Source organism: Prenolepis imparis, unplaced genomic scaffold, assembly GCF_030444845.1.
Source record: "Prenolepis imparis isolate NDT839.2.m4 unplaced genomic scaffold, iyPreImpa1.0 SCAF_5, whole genome shotgun sequence".
NCBI classification, from domain to species: domain Eukaryota; kingdom Metazoa; phylum Arthropoda; class Insecta; order Hymenoptera; family Formicidae; genus Prenolepis; species Prenolepis imparis.
The window spans coordinates 3,325,108-3,347,209 of NW_028141163.1; the positions used below are offsets into that span (position 1 = coordinate 3,325,108).

Consider the following 22,102-nt stretch of genomic DNA (forward strand, 5'->3'; position numbering starts at 1 on the left):
CAAATATGGGTATAGCATTAAAAATTACAATAAACTATTGCATTTATTGAACGGGAATTATAAATATTGAAATAACGATATCAACGATTTTTTTCACATATATAACGAAATTAATTATTTATTCTAACAAGAGATATTATCATATCGATCATTATATGCTTATTATGTTATAAATTTTATAGAATATTTATATGATACTCCATTTTAACAATTATAAACAAATTAATTTGAAGAACATATTTCTCTGTTTGGGCCAATCTTATAATTATATTCTAAAAGAAGAAACAAAACTTGGATTTAAATATTAATATATATATATATATATATATATATATTCATTTTTACAAATTTGATCTATTTTCAAAATGTTTTATAAATCATACTAGTATTATAATATATATAATGTTTAAACTCAATAGAATATACAATTTATTGTCTTCAAAAGATTACGCTTACACAGTTCAGACTTATAATAATCGACATTTTATATCATGTTTGAACTGTGAAGCTAGAGACATCGTTATTCATTGAGCAAATGATTAAAATGGAAATTGTTCATTAGCAGTTTTATTCATTAATAGTAGCATTCTTTGTAAAGCAAAATCAACTAGCCTTTATAAGGAATGACGTATTTGCAAGAAGGTACTATTGACTACCATTTTTCTCGATCACGAACGGATATTTTATAGATCATCTATAAAGTGGACTATAACATCACTTATTTTAACATATAAGTCTCAATTTGTGTTTTATACAAAAATAAATACCACAGTCTTAGAAGACAAATGTCAAGCTATTAACGTTGCACCATCACCATAACATTCTTTTGGATTACATAAGAATAATGAGTATATTTGTCATTCAATCGCATTTATAAAGGAAGATCTTTTAAAGTCGTGGTGGAAGTTATTCACAAGAGTGCAAATTTGTTAAGTGCTTGTTTTAAAGAAATGAAATTTGAGAATCTTTTGTGATATATCGAGAAAAGATATAATCTCCATAAATTGTTCGAAAGATAAGAAAAAAACATTTTATCACAAAACTTGATATCAAAAAGGAAAATACTAGAATTTGAAACAGAAACTGATTTTTGTCAATTAACTCTTGCATGACACAAGTGTCTAAAATTATTTTCTTTGAGGCGTAATTTTTCATTTTTCGCATATCTTCTATTTTCGGAAATTAAACATCGTCTAGGGAAATAGTTAATAACATATAAAATTCGCAAATGTTGTGTGTGCGCTATGTCTGTTTATGCCGCGGAAAAAAATATTCGCTTGTTATCGTTAATCATGGAAGACACTTTGTACATTGAAAAATTGCATTACGTCTCTGTATAATGAATGACAATTAATAATCGCATGCATCTAACTAAAACCTGATGGAAGGATTCTCTGTATATTGCCGTAAAAGTCCGGATAAGTACATTCTTTGCGCGAAACGACGCAATTAACAATTAAATTATATGAACGAGATGCAACGAGGAGGAACTATTAGAAACATGAATATAAAAAGATCCAGTGCTCTTTCCTAGTTATTAAATGGATTGTACAATAATAACTTCTATATTATTATCGATAGCGTCACATTGATTTCATTAGCATTCCAGCATTCACTCCGTCATTGTTTCGCGATGCATTTCTAGAATATTCACATTTCATTATTGCGCACTGATCATTGCACTCATCTGAAATTATCAAATATGTCTCTCTTCTCTGTATTAACAATTATTTTATTTATAACAGTGTGATCTGATATGCTTTCTTCTCTACTGCTTCTCTTAGTCAGGAAAGAAGAAAAAAAAGTTCACTTTGTTTCATCGTTTAGTCCACTACACGCGGTCAAAGTTCGTTTCTGTCACTCTTGTGTGCATTGAACAAGCCGTATCTCTCAAGGATTGTGCCATACACGAAGAATGGCAGTAAATTCTCGGTGCTGTTCTATCAATTGCGAATAGATCCTATAGAATTGAATCAATCAACTACTAACCTCGCGATTTCAACGCGATTCGATTCCACGCGCACTGTCAATTCCATTCGATGCACACATTTTAATTGTGATTAGGCGTGATACTGAACTCGTTTCTTCAACCACTTGGTTACTACGTGCGCACTTACGAAGGTTCTTCGCCAAGTCCATTTTTCTTCGGTTATCATTTATTAAATATATTAACAAATATTGCGTATAGAAGTGGCGTTTAGAGTCGATTCGTATTAGCTAGCTTGCCATTTGAATTTGCTACGCATAATCCATTTTTGGCCGATGTTATTGACATCGCACTGCGCCAAGACGGGTTGTGACGCGTCGCCTGAATGAGGTTTTGACAAGCAATGACCTGTATTTGTATGTCTAATCATTTTGGTCTGCAAAAAAAAAAACGATGCAAGTAAGCAACAATATTACTAATTTGATTGAAACTAATAGTTTCAGATATCTTTCTCTTGTCTATATAATTTCACTTTCTTACCTCGTCACTGTAAACCCATGCTTGATTACCACCCATGCCATGACATCGCACAATCTTGACAGGACCTTGTGGACTAGCTGCATCAAGGCACATATCGTCGGACATTATTTGTTGCCGCTTAGTATAGGCAAATACCTAGATAACGATAAATTTTCGTTAGAGATAATATTCCAAGTAGAAACAATATGTTGATTTTCACTATGTATCCATTATGTAATGTATCTTTGAAATATTCCAGTTCGTCAAAGAGACGAAACACAAACCTGATTACCACCTAATCCATGACAATAACTAATTCCGACATTCTCCCCGGTCCTCCTACCCATAGTGTCCAAACAAGTTTGCGTCTCAACATTCTTCACGTCGCCGAGATAGTAATAATCTAGTGGCATCGGCGATTCCGGATATATTTTCTCCAAATACCATCTGAAGCTCTTGCACTTTAGTCGGTCTCTGAGCTTTGTCCGTTCGGAGACGTCACCGACGTCGACGTTTCGCGCCCCTACAAAAAAATTGAGACTTTCTATAGCACCATAATAAGGAAGCAAAAGGAGACTTATATTCACACATATCTTTACATGTTATGCACGTATGATAAATTCGAATCGAAAATAAAGATTTGTCAAAATTTTGTGCTAAAATAAAGAAATTTGTAATATTGTATAATACATTAATGCTCCTAAAAAAAAATTGTGCAATTATGCAGCGCTTTTTCTGGAAATCTGAAAGGTGTAAAGAGGTTTATAAAGTAGCATTGATATATATATATATATATATATATGCAATAACTGTTTTGTACATGTGTAAATGCAGCGTGCACAGAGAGAGATGTATTGTGCTTCGTCAAAATTGTTTTGTGAGTAACTTTAAAAATATTTTTTCCAATCATAAAATCGTATCACAATGTGAAACTCTCAATGCCATGCGTGACTTACATCTTGCTCCAAGTATAACACCTCTAAATATCTCATTTATCATGGTTCGTTCGTCTATCGTTCGTACATCGTGCCTCTGTTATATCCGACACATTAATAAACAATATATTTATAGAATTGAACATAACAGCAATGATGTTTCAAATAAATGTTAACGGGTATCTGATAGAGAGAGAGAGAGAGATAGCGAGCATCCGCAACCGCGTGAGAATTAATAATAAAAAATAATAAGAAGAAACATGCAGACCTCCTGAATTGTGGAATCATGCGTATCGCAAAGCAACCAATGCAGTAAGAACAGTATACAGGGATGCTCTTAGATATATTTTTCTTTTACTACGCCAAGATGTGTTAGTGCTACCTGGATTAATGTTGTAATAGAAGTACTTCCATTGGTCCAACCAAACTTCCGCGAGCCGCGCATTGTTGTGGTTGACTATCTTGCTGGTACCGCCAGGGAAGGTATACGGGGTCGATTTACGGAATACGTGCCCGACGTGCGAGCATGTCGCAATTTCCAATGTCCCACCACACATCCATATCTAACCAACTCAATTCTGTTAGTGTGTTAGCGATCACAATGATAGGTAACACGATAAGAGAAAGAAAAAGAAAGAAAAAACCAACATATATATCTGTACTCTGCGACTCATGGCTGGTGGATTGGCAACTCTCTTCTTGCGACCTATATATACCTATAACGTTTTAGTTTAGACGAGGGGGTTCCATTTAAAGCAAGCGCAATTCTTTCGATCGGTTAGTAGTCGGCTGGATGGATGAGTGGTTAAGACTACACCAGCATTTGTATCGAGAGACACAGAAACAAAAATATCTCAGAAATATTCACGTTTCAGTGAATGTCCATGTTTAGTGCCTGCGGCGTATCCCTATTAATTTCACATCGTAGAAATTATAGTATTTATATTGCTTAGTCGGATAAAGAGACAATTGTGAGAGTGGAATAAAGTATCTTGACCCGTAATAATCGGTTGATTGTCTCTACACTGAGGATAATTATTATAGTTGGAGATCTTAATTTTAGTTTAGAGATATTAGCGACGTAACGTATACAACTACTGATGTTATATAGACATATGAAATATTAGTAAATACACACATACATAAATCATAATGTGCATGACACATATAGAGAAGATGGTTAACTAATTTATGGTTTATGGTATATCTTTGTGTATATATGTATATATAATTATGTGTTAAAAACTATTTTATAAAAATATCAACGCAAGACTGCTATATTAATTATATTAGTCAAATGGAGAAACAACTTGTTAACAAGGAAACAATGCATTCAAAAACAACTGCAAGTCACATAGCTGTATACGAATTATAATATTTCAATGTATATAAACGGCTTTTGTATCAGATACCCGTCAAATATATGTGTGATATAATTTGTCATGTAATACTGCAATTTTAATAGCTTTATCAAGTAACATCGTTGCTTTCGGCATAAGCGCTACATGAACACCAGCTGTATAGACATTTCGAAATATGAACAAAAAACTACCCCTTTTACGATGCTCGAGAATAGATTTTTTAAAAATATTTTTATGTAAATTACAGCGGATGTGTATTGAAAGATGTATCAAATAATTTTACAAAATTCTCGTATTACAGCATATTTAGATTCTGATACTGATGTGCACAACGATGGCATCATTTAGCGCAGCGCTCTAGTAACAATAACATTGCAGATATTAATTAAACGATACACTTGATTATCTAACCTGGATTCATGGCATAGTAAAAATCTCTCCACTCATCCATCCAGACCTCGGCCACCCTGGCCGCATTGTGCAGGACTATCTTGCTGACACCGCCGGGGAATGTATACGGACTCTTATCCCGGAATACATGTCCCACATGAGAGCACGAGCTGATTTCTAATGTTCCACCACATTGCCATACCTATAATGTACTTACAATTTTACAAATGACACCGGAAATTTATTTTGCGAGGATACCCTTTAAAACTTTCGACCTTTTCGTTAAACACACTTCATATGTTATATACATCAGTCATATTTATAATAAAAGAAATAAAGATGAATTATTACCAATAAATTAAAAACAATTCATTTCTCGCAGAATCAAGATTTCTATAAATTAATTTTTCGCATCAAGTTATTAACGCAATCATTGTATTGGCGCGAAAAATCGACAACTTGAATTATACATTTATCAAATAAATATATGAATAAAATGAATATATAATCTTGGATTATATATTAATTTATTCATTACGATATTCTGTTCGATTTAGATTCACGAATATTACATGTAAAATTTGTGTAGATAATTCGCGTCAAATCGATAGTCATTCTTATCATATCTCGAGAAGGCTTACCCGGAAGCTCATTTCGAGATTTTCGCCGCCCCAAATGTCCATGCCTTCGTCGTACGCGCCCAATTCGTAGAAGTATTCCTTATCAATGGAGAACAAACCGCCGGCCATAGTTGGTGTTCGTAGCGGTGCCGTTCTGTCGCCGTTTCTTCTGTCCATCTCTCTCTGTGCGACTCTATACCTTATTGAGTAAAAGTTAGGACAGCGTTAAAATCTATAGAAAAATTAGGATACTATACACGCGTAATACGCAACACTAACTAATGTATACAATTTGAGATTGCCTTTGTTTTAGCCAAAATTACAGATAAATTTAATTAAACAATAGTATATAGTAATAGTATGTGTGTGTGTGTGTATAATGTTTTGGCGGTGAAATCGTAATAAATTCAACAGTGCATTATATATGAATAGAAGAGGAAGAAAGAGAGAAAAGCTGTTACTGATTACATTTTAATTCATTATATTATATATAAATGTAATTAAATTAGAATAAAGCTCGGGAAATTTATGGACATGACAATTAAAAAAAAAAAAGAAATTTATGAATTCATCATAATCTAACAAACACACACACATATATATCAGTACACATCGATCAATAGATTTGGTATTTCTCACATAGCTTTATAGCTATATATTAATCTAGTTATTCATTGCATGCAAAATATGTAGATTCCCACATTTGCAACTCAAATTTCCTTCGCCTATTTAAGAGAGCGAGAGAGATTGAACTGGTTCGATCAAAATTAGAACGTAATGCTATTATTAGAATTCAGGATACAATAATGCTACAATACCATCTAAAGTTTAATTTCCAATTGAAACCACCCCACGTCATGTCGCTGGCTGGGATGTATTCGAAGGTGTCGTCGCTGATGACGTCTATGATCGGGCAGACAACGGTATGCCTATCGTTAGCGATTCTTGCGAGGAGCGGCTCCAGCCAACCCTCGGTGCACTCGCAGTGTGCGTCTAGAAATGTGATTACTTGTCCCTTGACGTGTTTCGCTCCTAAAAGCCTCGCCCTTATCAGGCCCGACCTCTTTTCGGTGCGATACACATATGTAGGAACAGGTAGCGTGGTTATATAGTCCTCCAGGTCTTGCTTTAGGTGTTCTGAAAAGTAAAGGGTTTCATCCGTCACTTTAAGATTCAAATTATGAATAATATATTTGATATTCGCGATATATATTAACATTTAAACATCCTTCCGTTTAAATATACTCATATGTAAACTGTTTGTTGTGAAACATAATATATAATTGACAAGTACCGCGTTCACTCGCGTCGTCCACGAGGATGACCTCCTTCAACAGCGATCTGGGAGACCTGTTTATCACGGACCAGACCGTCCTCAGCAGAGTGGTCCACGCCTCGTTGTGGAAAACTATCACGATACTCGTATCCGGAAGATACTTGGGATATTTCTTACTCTTACAACCCTCGAGTCTGATATCCTTCAGGGATCGGTTCAAGGAGATCATGTCGCTGGCCATCAGGTTGAACTGATTCAGCTTGAACAACTCCTGCTGCTTGGCCTCGTTCTCCGGCGCGATGTGCACCGCCGCTCCCATCTCGCCAGGGCTGCTCTTATTCTCCTTGACGACCCTCGCCGGTCGCCATACGTGCAACTTGTTCTGCGGATACTGTCTCTTGGTACCCACTTGGTACTCGTGCTTCAACGCTTGCGCTTCCCCGACTGGGATCTTCGGATGCAGCTGGGACGGCTCCTCGGACAAGAGCGCGGATTGCTGCTGCTTATTGTCCGGACAGTTCCATCCGGACCCTCCGATGCAGTCCGAATAGAACATAAGCACCATAACGTCGATCAGGAACCATACCAGCGACGTCAGCAGTATCACTTGACATGTGTGAATGCGAATCTTGAAGCGAAACATCTTTCAACGACGGCAGTCCTCCGCTTGTACCACGAGCTGCTCATCACCCAGTCTCTTCCACGCGACCAAACTCGCGATTTAGATCTTTGGACGAGAGACTTGAAATTCAATTGATTTCTTCGCGACACCGAATTTCTCTGCTAAATTCTTCGTGGAATTACATGACTTTTCAGCGCTGCAACAGAGAGAAGGAGAGACTGGCTTTATTACCGGAGATTTGATTTTACCTCGACTTTTGCGGCTGCAAAAGTGTGCGAATATCCCGCAGCGGCTTGATATCGGAAGAGAGATAAAACCAGAATCTTTGCGATCGTTCGCTTCAACTTTACGGACACATCACGATTCTACGGATCTATGGATATAAAGCTTGAATATTTTCTCCCTACTACATTACATTTAATATCGCGTGATCTCAAAGGATGGAGTTTATACATTGTAATTCAAGGTAAAAAAGACTTAGCAAAGACTGCTTTTTTTATATAATAAAATAATTTTATATAATAAAATAATTATTTATCTACTATAGAGCAATATACAAAAATTCTGCTCGCACATCATGTTATTCGTAATAATTTACTTTGCAGCGCTATATGTCTTTAAAAAAATAACAAAATTTTATCAATTATGAATTTTAGGATCATCATTAATAAGATAGATTACTTTTACAAGTTTTTTGTACACTGATTCTTATACGTTTTTGATTTGTCACATGATGACGATCACGAGAATGGAAATACGAGCGAGTCGCGCAAGCTAAAATCGCATACGTCAGCTTAAGAGTAATCGGAGTAGCTTGCGACACTTATTGTTAGCATCTAATTCGCATGAGAGGCACACCATCGATCGTGCAGGAGAGAATGCAATTTTAATGTCCCTGAACAGCATTTCTCCCGATGAAACTATGCTCCATACAACAAGACGAGTTTCGTATAAACACACGCTACTCTCCCTATAAATAGAACTATAGCGATATAATGACACGCGATTTGCATACGCACGCATTTCTGCGCGGGTGTATAATGCTTGTCCACGCAGATCAGATGATATAGTTGCATAGGTATACACAATAAATTCACCCATGTGTACATAGATATAGGTACGACTTTATCGCATTTATGTCGCCTGTAAATCACTATCTATTGTCTCTTTCTCCATTGTCGCTTTGACGCTGCAAATATACCGGTAACTTGCAATTTTATGCAAAAGAGAAAAAGTGCAATTGCAGAATTATCGGAAACGATGATTATTTCGCGCGCGCGCGAGCCATTTATATAATTTTCCATGTCGTGACGAGTGACAGAAGCTATTCGCGTGTCTTTCGATACAAAAAAAGAAGGTCAACTCGAATTACCTCAATGAAATTTTTAATTGCTATATCATATCCTCTCGAGAAGCCGCGAAAACAATTTTCGACGCTACGTTTTTTTTATGGATGTTGTTTTATACAACGTTGCGCGCGATTTCTTTTTAAGAAAAAAAAAAAAAAAAAAAATTTATATACCCTTTTTTTATACACCATTTTTATCCGTGTTGTATATACTGTGTGGTACCTTTACCGCGCGTTTCTGGTAGCTGCGATCGATGTTGATATCAGCTGGCTTTGTGACTGACGAAAAAAAAATGATCATAACGCAGCAAAAAGTTTCGAAGACGCGACGGAAATACAGATCCCCAGGTAATTATCCCACGCAACCGAGACCGCTCGACCTGGGAAATTATATCGCGATGAGAGACAGCAGTCGCTGCTCCCCCGATGGTACTAATTAATTAGCGACTAGCTAAATAATTCACTTTCATCACGATAACGAGCGGGAAATGGGAGTAATAACGTTGGATGACTATGCGCGACCTAAAGAACAACGGCGCGACATTCCACGCTGATATTGCGTCGCGTGAACTTTCTATTGTAAAGGAAAAAAAAAAGCGGCCGATGGCAGCTTCTCCGGTGCGCAGTTATATGCAGTTTTGTATACACAAAGAATTCACAAAAGATAAAGAGAGAATATAATGTAAAAAAAATTGCCACATTTTTTACATTTTAAATTAAAATGATAATCAAAAACTGCGAATTGTGCAAATGAAAATCGAATCGAGGATATGCCATCAAAATCGTGTATTTAAAAAATAATTGCAAATAATAAGGCAATATTAAAAATTCCAATTTATTTTTAATAAAGTGATACAAAGGTAATGTTAGTATGATCAAGTGTTAATTAAAAAAGAAATACTTGAAAGTAATGTGAATTGCTACCACATGCGTTACAGTTTCGATTGTCACGACACACATGTATGTGTGGAAAACACATGACGTGAAAACTAAATCGTTACAATACAATATCGATACTGCTGCGATGTATTTGTACAAATGGAATATACTATTCGATAGAATTTATCAAATTTTGCGACGAATTTAATTTAAGGCTCCTGGGTGCTCAGCGCGGCCATATTGGATTGTGACGTCAGAGGCGAGAAAGCACACGCTGAAAATTCTTAGATTTTTTTAATGAAAAGATATTTCGATTAAACAGCACTTCAGATGGCTTTAGCACACTCTTAAAAACCCCCGAAAACTATCCTTTTCCCTTTATAATCAATCAACATCTGTAAAATAATCGAGATATCAGACTTTGACATGCGGAATTACTGCGCATGTGCAAAGACCAGACGGACTGGGCTTCATAATATTACATTTTACAGCTGTTGATTGATTATAAAGGGGAAAGGATAGTTTTCGGGGTTCTTTAAGAATGTGCTGAAGCCATCTGAAGTGCTGTTTGATCGAAATATTTTTTTATTTCGAAATGGCATCTAAGAAATTTTAGCGTGTGTTTTCTCGCCTCTGATGTCACGATTTCGACATGGTCGGCAAGGAGCCTTAAGCTATTTTATTTAAAAAAATAATAATAAAATGTAAAATATATATTCAGGATTTTTAAAAATATACATACTTAAAACTTCCATACTTGTAACGAGAGGATATCAATAGAGAAAGAAAGAAAAAGAAAATCACGATAACATTGTACAGTTGTAAACAATATGTTGCAACACTTGGATATAATGTATTCTTCGTTTAATCTCTACTTTTTTATCGAGATCATAGAGCGAAAGAGTTTTACATTTCTAAGGAGGAGATGGTTTAATTCTCTTTGTAGTTGTATCTCTTTTTGTCAAAATATGTATATATGCTTTGTAGTTAACAATATAATAGAATATAATAGAATAAGCGCCACGTAGGATTTTCGCGGTTTAACGACGTGGCAAATGACCACGATAACTTTTAACCATCATTTTAATAGTCGAGCGATCATGGCGGTGCTATTAGCAAAATTGCATGTGTTACGTTATTGATCAAATCAATAATATCGCAGCATGTTAATATTGTTAAGACGGATCGTTATTTCATAACCGTATCGTAAAAGTCGGGGTGACGAAGTGATGAATTGCATGTTTGCAGTCGAAGCATCAGACCGATCGTCAATTAACCTACGATATTTCTATTGCTTTGACGCAGCATTTGTGTATAGCGACCTATAAAATACAGATGTTCGAAAAAGAAAGGAAATTTTCATCTAGTTTCTATCGATACACGTCAGTTTTTTTTTATATCGAAGCAAAGATAGAATTTCCAAAGTGCGCTAATCTTTAATTACGTTAAATCAAAATCGTCAAATAAGAGAACCGTTCTGCGATATTTTTAGATTTGAATCTATTCCTAAAAGAGCAATTATTTATTTAATTTTATTCAATCATTTAATTAATTATTTTAATATTTCGGTTCAATAACAGGGTGTCTAGTAAAATTTGAAAATAAAATTTAAGGACATTTCAAGAACATTTGCACGATTTTCTAGTATGATCAAGACGTACAAAGAACCAAGAACTTTTTTTTATAGATATTATATTTATGTATAGATTATATTAGGCTAACATATATTCTTCTAGTACATTGTATACGAAGTAACATATGACTTAAATCTTTTTTTAAAATAAATAGTTTCAGCTGACTCTTTTAGCTGAATGTTTTTAGGTATTCCCAGCCTATATAAAATCTATACATATATTTTTAATAATGATACCGGTATATAATGAAACCAACGACGCCGATATATATATAATTTAGTAACGTTACTCAACTATTGTGTTTTCTGAACACACCCATATATATATGGGTGTGTTCAGAAAACACAATAGTTGAGCAACGTTACTAAATTTATCTATATTATATCATCATATAATATATGAGTAACGTTGTACAACTGTTGTACAACAATCTAAGATTCTTATATCTCTATGTTGTTGACATGAGGCTGTGTTCAGAAAATACAACAGTTGTACAACGTTACTCATATATTATATGATGATATAATATAGATAAATTTAGTAACGATGCTCAAGAATCTTTTAATTCTTATATCTCTATGGTCAACAAGGATCAGCGCTCGAACAACTTTTGTTTCATTCTTAAAGAGAATTTGAAGAAACTGAATAAATTTACAAATAACGAAAAAAATCAAGGATCTACAAAAAATTCAAGTACATTTCCAGGATTTTTAAAGGACAAACAAAATTCCAGAACATTTCAAGGACTTCAAGGATTTCAAGGACCGCTAGACACCCTGAATAAGAGCAAATAATAATAACGTAATGAGCTGAATCTTTTAATTCGTTAAAATTTGTCAAAATATTTTATTATCGTGAAGTTATTTTTATTTTATAGCACCCTATTCTAGAATTTTTTCGATACAATTCTAAGTTTACAGAGACGAGTAGTTTTTAAAATAACGTATATTTTTTTATGTAATTCTTCGTAATAAAATAAAATCTCTTTACGATGCTTTCTATTGCGCGTAATCAGATTTGAGTTCCATCGACTCTATACTTCTAATGGAAAGTCATTGTAATCAAAGTGCTTGAAAGTCCGATATCACATTGACGCAATGCGACGCTAGGTAATATCATTAAGAAAGCCTCCCTTCGCACAATAGACAACTGTGAAAGCTAAGCTTGTTATCTGCCATAAAAAGGCTCCAAGCCCTAGCAATAGTTTGAAAATTTTTTTAATTCAAAGAGACGAATGTGTATATGCGTGAAAGTGACTAATGGATCACGTTCCGAATTATATTTGCATTCTAGTATCTCGACACACTTTCCCAAATAAAAGAAAAAAAATTCACTTTCTAAATGTTGAAATATAAGAATGAAATCTGTCCTTTGCGTATAATAAACGATGCGCGACAATATACATATGAGTCGTTTGCTCGAAGAACGACTTAAGTCGATTTAAGTTTTTGCAAAAAAAATTGAATTAAAGATTCAACTGTGTGATTTCAGTTATTAATCATTATGTTATTCAGCTTTTATATATTTTAATATATACACGTTCCTATTTTGCTGAGTAGCAAAATATTTAATAACTTGAATCGTTTAGTTAAATTTTCAATTTTCTTTGTGCAAAAACTAAGTCGACTTAAGTCGTTCTTCGAGCGAACGACTTATAACTCAGTATAAGTTCAAGTTTTCGCTTTATAAAACTATGGCGTCAACCCCTCGTCACATTACATTGTTATGTATACATAATGCATATGCGCGGAATTGCTATCAAGCGCAGTAAAACTTGCAACGTTTATCGTAGCAGGGAAGGAAGGCGTTGGCAATTTATTATCGGATCTTATTTCGTCTACTCCGAGCTCTTCTTACTTGAAAGTATATATAATAGGCAATATTTAATGTCAAAGAGGGTGTATTTCAAGTTTCAAAACTTTTCAAATTTTGCAAAATTTAGTCTGACATCACATCAGACAATATATTTAATTTAATTTCCGTCTAATACATAGACGCACATACGCATGTACCCACATATGTGCAATTAGTGTCTTAAACGTTAAAATGTCTCGCGGGATCAATCTAAGCTCTTAACAGAGAAAATTAATCAAGCCAAACCACATGGGAGGACCGGAAGGGTTGAATTAATTTATGTGTAATACACGCCGCAATCTAAAATTATGGAACTTGTAATCGCATAATGCACACAAGCCATACACGTCGCATATATCCTTCAATTTAAAGCTCGCATCGTATAATAATACGTAATATAATAGATATAAATTAAAAAAAAAAATTTTTTTATCAAAAATATAATCACTGAAAAATTGCATTTAATTGTATTCAACAGAAAAACTGGATGCGCTTCAAAAAAAGTCGAATGTCCTTTTAATAGTAGATTCTCTCGTCTCAACTTGATATTTCTCGCAATAAAAATGTTTTCTTCGAAATTATATTTTTGCAATTTTTCAATTTTCTTCCATCATATATCTTTGTAATTAAGTTTCAAATTAAAATTCTATTAAAATTAAATTCTACTGGAAATTAAGGATGCAGTTTCATTAATCTTAAACTTCTATCTTTTAAACAAAATTTAATTTGCGAAAAGCGATTATTCTTTTAATCGCTTGTCGATATATTTTCGCTAAAGAAAAATTTCCGAATCAGAGGATGTGCCATTAAAAGAATATCCGATGGTTTTAGGACACCCTGTATTTTTAATGCGTGTGTGTCAGTCGAAATTCAATTACTTTCTTTTGAAAGCTTTTTCCTCTTCGAATGGACGTGACGTGAAATGATTGCTATGCACATTCCAGTCGAAGAGGGCTCCATTAAAAACCGGTTTTATAAATGCTTCAAAAGCCGTTTTGCGCAAGCTATTTAATCGTATATTATAAAGTAGATATAAAAATGAGTGTCGTATTGTTATACGCGTCCCGTGCTAGACTATGCAAACGTAAAACTGCACAGCGCGATCGCTAGAGTGTGGTTGAACTTTATATGAACGGTTTATATCACCTATTTAATTACTAGGTAATAATTTTCTCCAAGTTAATAAGATACTTATCTTCGTGCTATCATTCTGATAACGAACGACCGAAACAAATTATAAAACGAGGCGTTGCAGTTTATATTTTCCAGAATTTTTTGTGAATATTAAAAAAAAAAAAAAAAATTCATGTCTCACATATGAGATATGAATTTATAAAATAATTGTAAATTGAAAGAGATGAGAGAAATTTTCGTTGTCACGATATGAAATAGTTAATATGTATACATATAAATCGTTAGTACACAGTTTCCGCCAATTAACTTTTAATATTTTACATTTCAGAATTGAACTTTGTTTGATAATTTTGTTGTACATATGTTTTATAATTTTATACTTTGCAGCCAAATAATATTATATATAAAATGTCCATTACATCGATAACGCATATTAAATTTTCCTTAAATTCATAATGTATACACACGCTTGCATTTTACGCAATCATTTTCTCGAAGTTAATACGATGCTTATTTTCGTGCTATCATGCTGATAACGAACACGCAGAGCAAATTATATAAAACAAGGCATTGTAATTTTTTTTTATTCTAGAATTTTGTAAATATTAAAAAAATAATTCATGTTTCATATATGGGATATGAATTTTTAAAAAATAATTGTAAATTGAGAAGAAACTTTGACGTGTCGTGATATTAAATAGTTAACATGTATAAATGCAATTATACAATTTCCAGCAATTAACTTTTAATATTTCATGTTTCAAAGCCGAACTTTGCACACATGTAATTTTATACTTCGCAGCCAAATATTAAATAGAAAATTTCCATTACGTCGATAACACACATATTAAATTTCCCTTAATTCATACATATACGCTTGCAATTTAGCAGATTAGCATGCATTATCGATATCGCGGTTAATGAGCACTAGCGATATGATATGTTAAAATGACGAATCTTTCATACATAGTATACAGTAGGCTCGAACTAAATTTAAAAGGGGTGACATTACAAGGCTAATTTAAATAGCCAACTCTAGCGATTACAAGGACGATAAGGTGTTTGCATCGATACTTACACGCGCAATAAAATTTCCGCAAATCAATTTATCGTTGGTATTGATCTCGCGCGCGATGTTAAAGATAGAATTTCGATTCCAATAGTTTTTATATCACGATATGTATATTATTAGGATGTTTATAAATGATAATGATGATGTGTATAAATAATTAACTGTAAGAGAAATGCCACACAACATCATCTTTATCTTCAAGTAATTTTTCTCAATAGTCAAGGTATCATGTATCTTTTTCCAAGGTGCTGAATTTATAAATTAACTGCTATGGCCTTTTTTTAATATCAAAAATAATTCTTCGGAGCATTGAGATATAATGACATAGGTATAATGCAGCCAGTCTAATTTATCGTTTTTAGATCGTATCTCGTAGAAAGCGTGGGTTCCCTGAAATAATCGCTAATTTCATATCACAAAGTGACGTGCGGTAATTAAGAGATTACTATAATATGTATGTCGTATATAGTTGGACCAGGACCAGGTTAAATATATGCAGCTTCGAATTTGGGGGAGAGCACACACAATGCACTCTCTCGTGCATTTAGAATAATTCCCGGAGGGGGAAAGGGGGGGGGGAGGGGAACAATACGCAACGGGCGATATACAATGAAGATCGCGGTATCGCACGGGTACCGTTATTACGCGGCCGTTTTATACGGGTCACAAACCGGCATAAAGTTTTCCAGGTAATGGAGAGCGGATTAGCAGCGCATATACATATAGACACGTGCGTGCCTATTTGACGTACATCTCGCACTCCCGCAAATGTTAATTCTCTCTCGTTACGCGTACAGTCGCGATTGTTTATCTTTAACAAGCCGCGAGGCAATTTACAATTAATTCATAACGCGATTGATTAAACTTTTCGATCCCCTCGGTGTTGTTTACACGCTGAATATAGACGTGTTCGCGCGCGATAGTCGAATTGTCGCGCGAAGCGTATATAATATTTCTCATATGGTATATTTAAAGGTATAAGAGACGATGTATTCGCCGGATAAGGATGTATGTGTGTCGCGATCTTATTGTTCAATAAGTCAATTAAATTTTCTCGTCAGTTAAATTCACGACGACGTGATTTTTCTTCTGCCGCGCGATCCGATATAATACGACGTATCGTAAATGGCGAAAGAAATACGATATAATACAATTTTCTCAATTTTGATAGTGTCTTTTTACGATGTACTTATTCGCGTAACCTGATTTTCCTTCAGGTTTCTCATTACGGCGGCTCGTTCGTAAGTATAGCGCTTATCATTCGCGAACAAAGCAATAACTGTCATGCGTGACCGTTCAAACATCCATAAAGAGATGCACGGCTCTCCTATTTATATTTAATCCCTTTTAAACACACATACACACACTTTGATTGTCGATCGAAGAGTCGATCGGCGAAGTTTGGTGAAATGTCAAAATTTTGACAGTTCGATTCTTCGTTTCCGGATAATTGTGCGCTGGATAAAATTGGGATTTTACGGATGTACAAGTGTATACTTAAGTATCCTTGCGTTTTACGATCGTGACGGCATAAATGTCGCGAAAGGTCACGGAAAAGTTTTACAGCCAACGTCCTTGCTTCGTCCAAGTGTTGAGAACTCTATCTCACAAGTTGCTATGCGCTAATCGGTCCGTTCTAGCGAAGAGAAACCTTTCACTCGTTTTGTGTCGAATCATTACCGAAGCGCGCCGCTAATTAAGTATCGTTTCTATCCGATGACGTAAATCGTCGAAGATCATGTAGTGTCATCCATCAAGAATACCATCTGTCGAGAAAATACAGTGATGCAGCTTGTATCGCGTATAATTTCGCTAATATTTCCCCATCGTCGCGATGCAGAGACAAGATCGAACCGAAAAAAACAATCTTCTTTTAATCCAAAATTTTGTACAAATTTCTTCGATCGAAATCAATTAATCAGCTGATTCGAGTCGAAGCGCACACGTGAAATTAATTAATCGAAAGGCATAAGGAGTTGAACGGAAGTTGCGTACAATTAATTGGCCGTCAAAGTACATCTTTGTTCATTTCTATACGGACGATTTAAGCTGGGTTGAAAGTGACGAAGCGATCGCGATATTTCAAAAGTTCACGCCGACGTACGATTCGAATGACAGTTCTTATTCGAACGCGTATTCCACAAATCTCTCCGGAACATGACAAAGCGAGCGGAAGAGATTTGTCGAGTATATATATAGTTATAATATCTTAACGACGACGATTCAGTTGGCGCGTTAACACAGATGGACCGCTTCTTCTTCTCCGCAATCGCGCAATAATAATAATCTCTCGGCTATCTTCCCCACGCTTTCCAAACTGCAAAACGTGAGAACCCGGTCCCCAGGAGGCATCGTTATCGCAACCCCCGTCCCCTGCTCGAACGGAGGCATCCTGAAGTTCCATGACGAATCGACTCTCTCGACGTTACAAAACGGCGCGGCCTTGAGGCCTCGAGTTTCTCTGAAAGACCTCGATGCACACGAGGATTCCGATCGGCAAGCTTCGTCGAGACAAATAACGGACGAACAGGTGCGCCGCATTCCGCTAAACTGCACCGATGACGACGACGACGACGACGATGACGAAGACGACGATGGCGAGGTCTACTTGCCCTTCGCTCGCGAGAGCCTCGTTCCGTTCTTTTCGTAAAAAAAAGGGGGCACAGATATACGTGCGGGAATGTCGGAGCGATCGAATTTTTCGCGCAATTTGTATGCCTCGAAGATATAGACAGTCGCCTCCGATTTTACGTGGATCGAACGAACAAAGGACGCTGATCAATCCCGCTTTCACTCAAGAATCGAGAAGCATTCAATTAATGCGCGACGGTGCGCTTTAACTTTACGGTACTCTCTTCGAGAATTTTTTTTTTTTTGCTTCCTTTTCCCTTCGAACTTTAAAGCCGGGAAGATTAAGTTTGGAATTCTTTCTCTGTAATGTTCGCGCGTAAGTTCGCGAAGAAAAGAAAAAACAGTTCGATCGCTATTATACCAAACTCTTCAATCGTAGAAGACTGGAAGACGGGAATGAAAGGGAATTAGAGTAGTGCCGGGAATAAGTACAATGGCATTCATTTGCATATTACGTATAGAAGGCACGAGCGAAAGGATATGAAAAATTTTCACGGCAGTTACGTCATTGTGTATTTTTTTCCGCCCGCAATTAGCATTATTTAAATTTCACCGATGTGCGAAAAGAGTTTTATTATTGCCCGCCTCTCCCTCTTTATGATTCAGAATCAATCTTCATCTTCTCCGCGCAGGACGAAATTGGATCTATTTTTAAACAAAAATTGGAATATAAAAAAAATGCTCCGCGCGCAAATCGATCGACCGACCTACATTTGAAAAATAACAAAGATCACTAACTAGAGAGAGAACAATTTCCATTTCATCATTCTAACTTGCTGACAATGAGAATCTTAAGCGAGCACTTAAGCGAAACGAACACCGTTCTTATTATCCCGTCTAGTTTTCTTGGTTTTTTTCTGCTTTTAATGAACGATTCGCGTCCTCTGTTTTGCTTAACTTGATTTTTAGTTCATGGTACAGCGTGGGATGAAGACCCTAGCTAGATCTGACCTGGTTCCGACAGATCGATCTTGACTCGACGTATCTCGCGAATATACCTAAACTATCATTTCAATATTAAACTCCGATTTTCTCGTATTTATGAATCATGTCCGTCAAGGAGAGAAGGGGAGGGAAAGGAGGGCAAGCATACTGTTTGCAAATATATCGACAGCAGAGTGGAATTGGAAAATATATAGGCAATTTCATGCTTGACATATGGATATAAGAAAGCGAGTATTATTTGCAAAATTTTTCTCTGTACTTCGAGAGAGAGAGAGAGAGAGAGAGAGAGAGAGACAAAAAGGATCGGAGGATAGATTGAGGTCGACTTAATCTACGGAACTGCTGTGAAGCCAGTTCTAAGTGGTATAAGTTAGTAAGGTAGTTCTAAGCAGTAGCCCGAAGGCTCTCAGCTTAGAACACAAACGTGTTACGTGAATGAAACGTGGAACCGGACGACGACGTTTAGCAACGAATGTAGAGCAGGAATAAAGTAATGTACCAGTGCGTCGAATATATATATGTATGCGTAAACAACAACAGTATTTATACATACACGTATGTCTGTGTTCTCTTACCATATGTCACAGATAATTCTTAAGATATGAAATAATAATTTATAGTCTGCGCGAACGCATGAATGTTAGATGGAGAAAAGACACGTACGAACTTTTAATAGAATACAGATATATTGTCAATACATCTTGTATTGATATTAATTAATTCCGCTCGTGATTTTTTTTAAATGTTGCGAGTATTTTTTCTTTCTTTTTAGATCCTTCGTACAACGCATCTTAATTTTTCCGATGGAATTTTTCCGGTATTGGAATTTCTCGTGAAATAAAAGACCGTAATTTTCTTAATAAGCGTTAACATGCGTCCAGGTGAATCGTCTTCTACTATAAACTTTAAATTATGAAACCTCACTTCCTTTAGACTATACGAAGAGGTAGGAAGGAAAAATAAAGAAATTTTTCATATATTTTTCTCTATTATGACTACCAGCGCGGAAAATTTATGCGCGTACATATATTATACACTTTTAAAATTGAATTTTTTTAAAAATCTTTTTCAGACTCACGTGATTACGGTTTGACTAAATAATTTTTTTTCTCACTCTTCTCTCTGTTCTTTTCAGCTGTAATTTTTCACAAGGTTCGAAAGGTAGAAAGGTCGACGCGCAGGAAAATGCGATGCGCGGAATTTGTCTACATTAAATCTCGAGAACTGAATTTTTAATCTTTGAAAAAAGTCCACGTTGCGCTTCGACCTATTTTTCCCTGTATTTTTTGCAAGGGGAAGAGGGGGACATGCGCTAAAAAAGACGAGAAAATCGAGCGCAAAATTTCGAAGGTAAAAGCATACGAGATTTGTTCGGAAAGAAAAGAATTTTCCAAGAGAGAGAGTTGGAATATTTTTTTAAATCCCACGGGATGCGGATCAGCCGCGAAGATAAGGAAGACACGAAAGAGAAGGAAGATTCGCTTGCGCGTTTAACACACGTTCTCGTCTACACACACACGCATGTTATGTATTATACATTACACATACTTGATGGGACCGTTAAGCCACGAGGCCGCATGCTTCTGGCCGACGGCCTCGTGTGCCCTGCTCGTTCGCCCGTGTTTCCCTTCGAAAGGTATCACCCGGAGAGAAGAAGAAGGTGTTCTTCCTTCGAATTGGAATGACGTTTCGCGATTAATTAAAATACAATACGCGAAAATCGCAGAACAAGACTCAGCGGCAAATCCGGCACGGGAGACGTGCTCACGCGAGCGAAGCGAGGGGGGAAAGAGGGGGGGGGCAGGGGGCGGGAGGGCGATAGACGTAAGAGACGGGGAAGAAGAGAGGCTCCGCTTGTTCCTCGACGCGCTTAAACGTGGCACGGGAGTGCTTTTCCGCGAACTCCTTCCTGACACATAGAGATAATACGTAAGAAATGATGACCACTCACGTTTCGTCGCGTATGATGACACGTATTTCCTCGAGCAAGGGGGGACCAAGTTGAGTCGTCGCGCCTGATACCAGAAGATTCCGTTGCTCTTCTTCCTCCAGAAATGAACTGTCCCGGAGATCTCGTGTTGCTCCAGAGATATCCCGCGGCACCACACGTCGTATATACGTTAATTACGCCGGCGCGATAAGGTACGGGATTCTGGCATAAGTGACACTTGCACGCGCGAGCGAAACGTGGATTATCGGGAGAATGTATGGCTTCGCGGATTCTCGAGATTCCTCGCGATGTAGGATTCCGCCTTTAAGTACGCGATCGTAAAAAATCGCGGTGACGCGTGCTCGACACAGGAGAGAGAGAATCTCCCCGATCGTTAACGCGCCTGTTCGGGGCGCGACTTCACCTCTCAGTTCAGGTTCTCCTCCGCCGGTCGACGAGATTCGCACTCGAGAAGGGGGCGAAGACTAAGAACGAGTAAAATCCCGCGACAAAATGCGTGCACGAGTCGTGAAGGGAGAGAGAGAGAGAGAGAGAGAGAGAGAGAGAGAGACGACGCGCTCTGCTTCTTCTCTCTTCGTCGAGTAAGTTTGTAATAGCGGACTCGGTTTTCGTCCCGTCGCGATACGCACCTTTCTCGCCTCGGCGAGATCTAGCCAATTAACGTTGCGCGGTGCAGGAGGAACGCACTCGCGGACCGTACATCGTTGTCCGTCGTCGCACTTCTAAACGCAGGATACGCCTGACGTCGCGCGACGCGGCGCGGAGCGAAACGAGTGCGATGTGCGACGAGCGCGAACCGAGGTTAGGGCGGTCCGGCTCGAGTGACAGGACGACACCTGTTTGACGTTCGCGGCAACGCGGCGCCGCATATATCGATATCGCGCGCGGGAGTATCGATAGTCGAAAAACGCGCGATCGACGTTCCGTTTCTTTTTATTTTTTTTTTTTTATTCAACATTTATTCGCGAACGACTTTTGTTTCTTTTTCTTTTCCAAACTCGAAT

The 22,102-nt window shown here is 36.6% G+C and overlaps 1 protein-coding gene across 2 annotated transcripts; it reads right to left on the reverse strand.

Moving 5' to 3' along the window:
• Positions 1-551: 551 nt before the first annotated feature.
• Positions 552-21,946, reverse strand: Pgant5 (polypeptide N-acetylgalactosaminyltransferase 5). 2 transcript variants are annotated; one of them, XM_083037424.1, is made up of 8 exons: positions 21,099-21,946; positions 7,047-7,846; positions 6,571-6,889; positions 5,774-5,951; positions 3,764-3,944; positions 2,731-2,969; positions 2,468-2,602; positions 552-2,363 (listed from the first exon to the last, which is right to left on the reverse strand). In XM_083037424.1, the coding sequence occupies exons 2-8, from the start codon at positions 7,669-7,671 to the stop codon at positions 2,214-2,216; spliced, it is 1,827 nt and encodes a 608-aa protein (XP_082893550.1). In that variant the 5' UTR covers positions 7,672-7,846; positions 21,099-21,946; the 3' UTR covers positions 552-2,213. The 2 variants fall into 2 exon arrangements, with proteins under 2 accessions (XP_082893550.1, XP_082893549.1); XM_083037423.1 differs by lacking the exon at positions 3,764-3,944 and adding an exon at positions 5,154-5,334 and having other exon boundaries at positions 21,099-21,935.
• Between the last annotated feature and the right edge of the window lie 156 nt (positions 21,947-22,102).

Excerpts from the sequence above, each read along its gene's own strand:
- Pgant5 (XM_083037424.1), bottom strand. The coding sequence starts at position 7,671 with ATGTTTCGCTTCAAGATTCGCATTCACACATGTCAAGTGATACTGCTG. Across the intron at positions 6,890-7,046 it reads GGACGACGCGAGTGAACGCG|AACACCTAAAGCAAGACCTG; the intron begins GTACTTGTCAAT and ends TTTACTTTTCAG. Across the intron at positions 2,364-2,467 it reads CATGGGTTTACAGTGACGAG|ACCAAAATGATTAGACATAC; the intron begins GTAAGAAAGTGA and ends TTTTTTTTGCAG.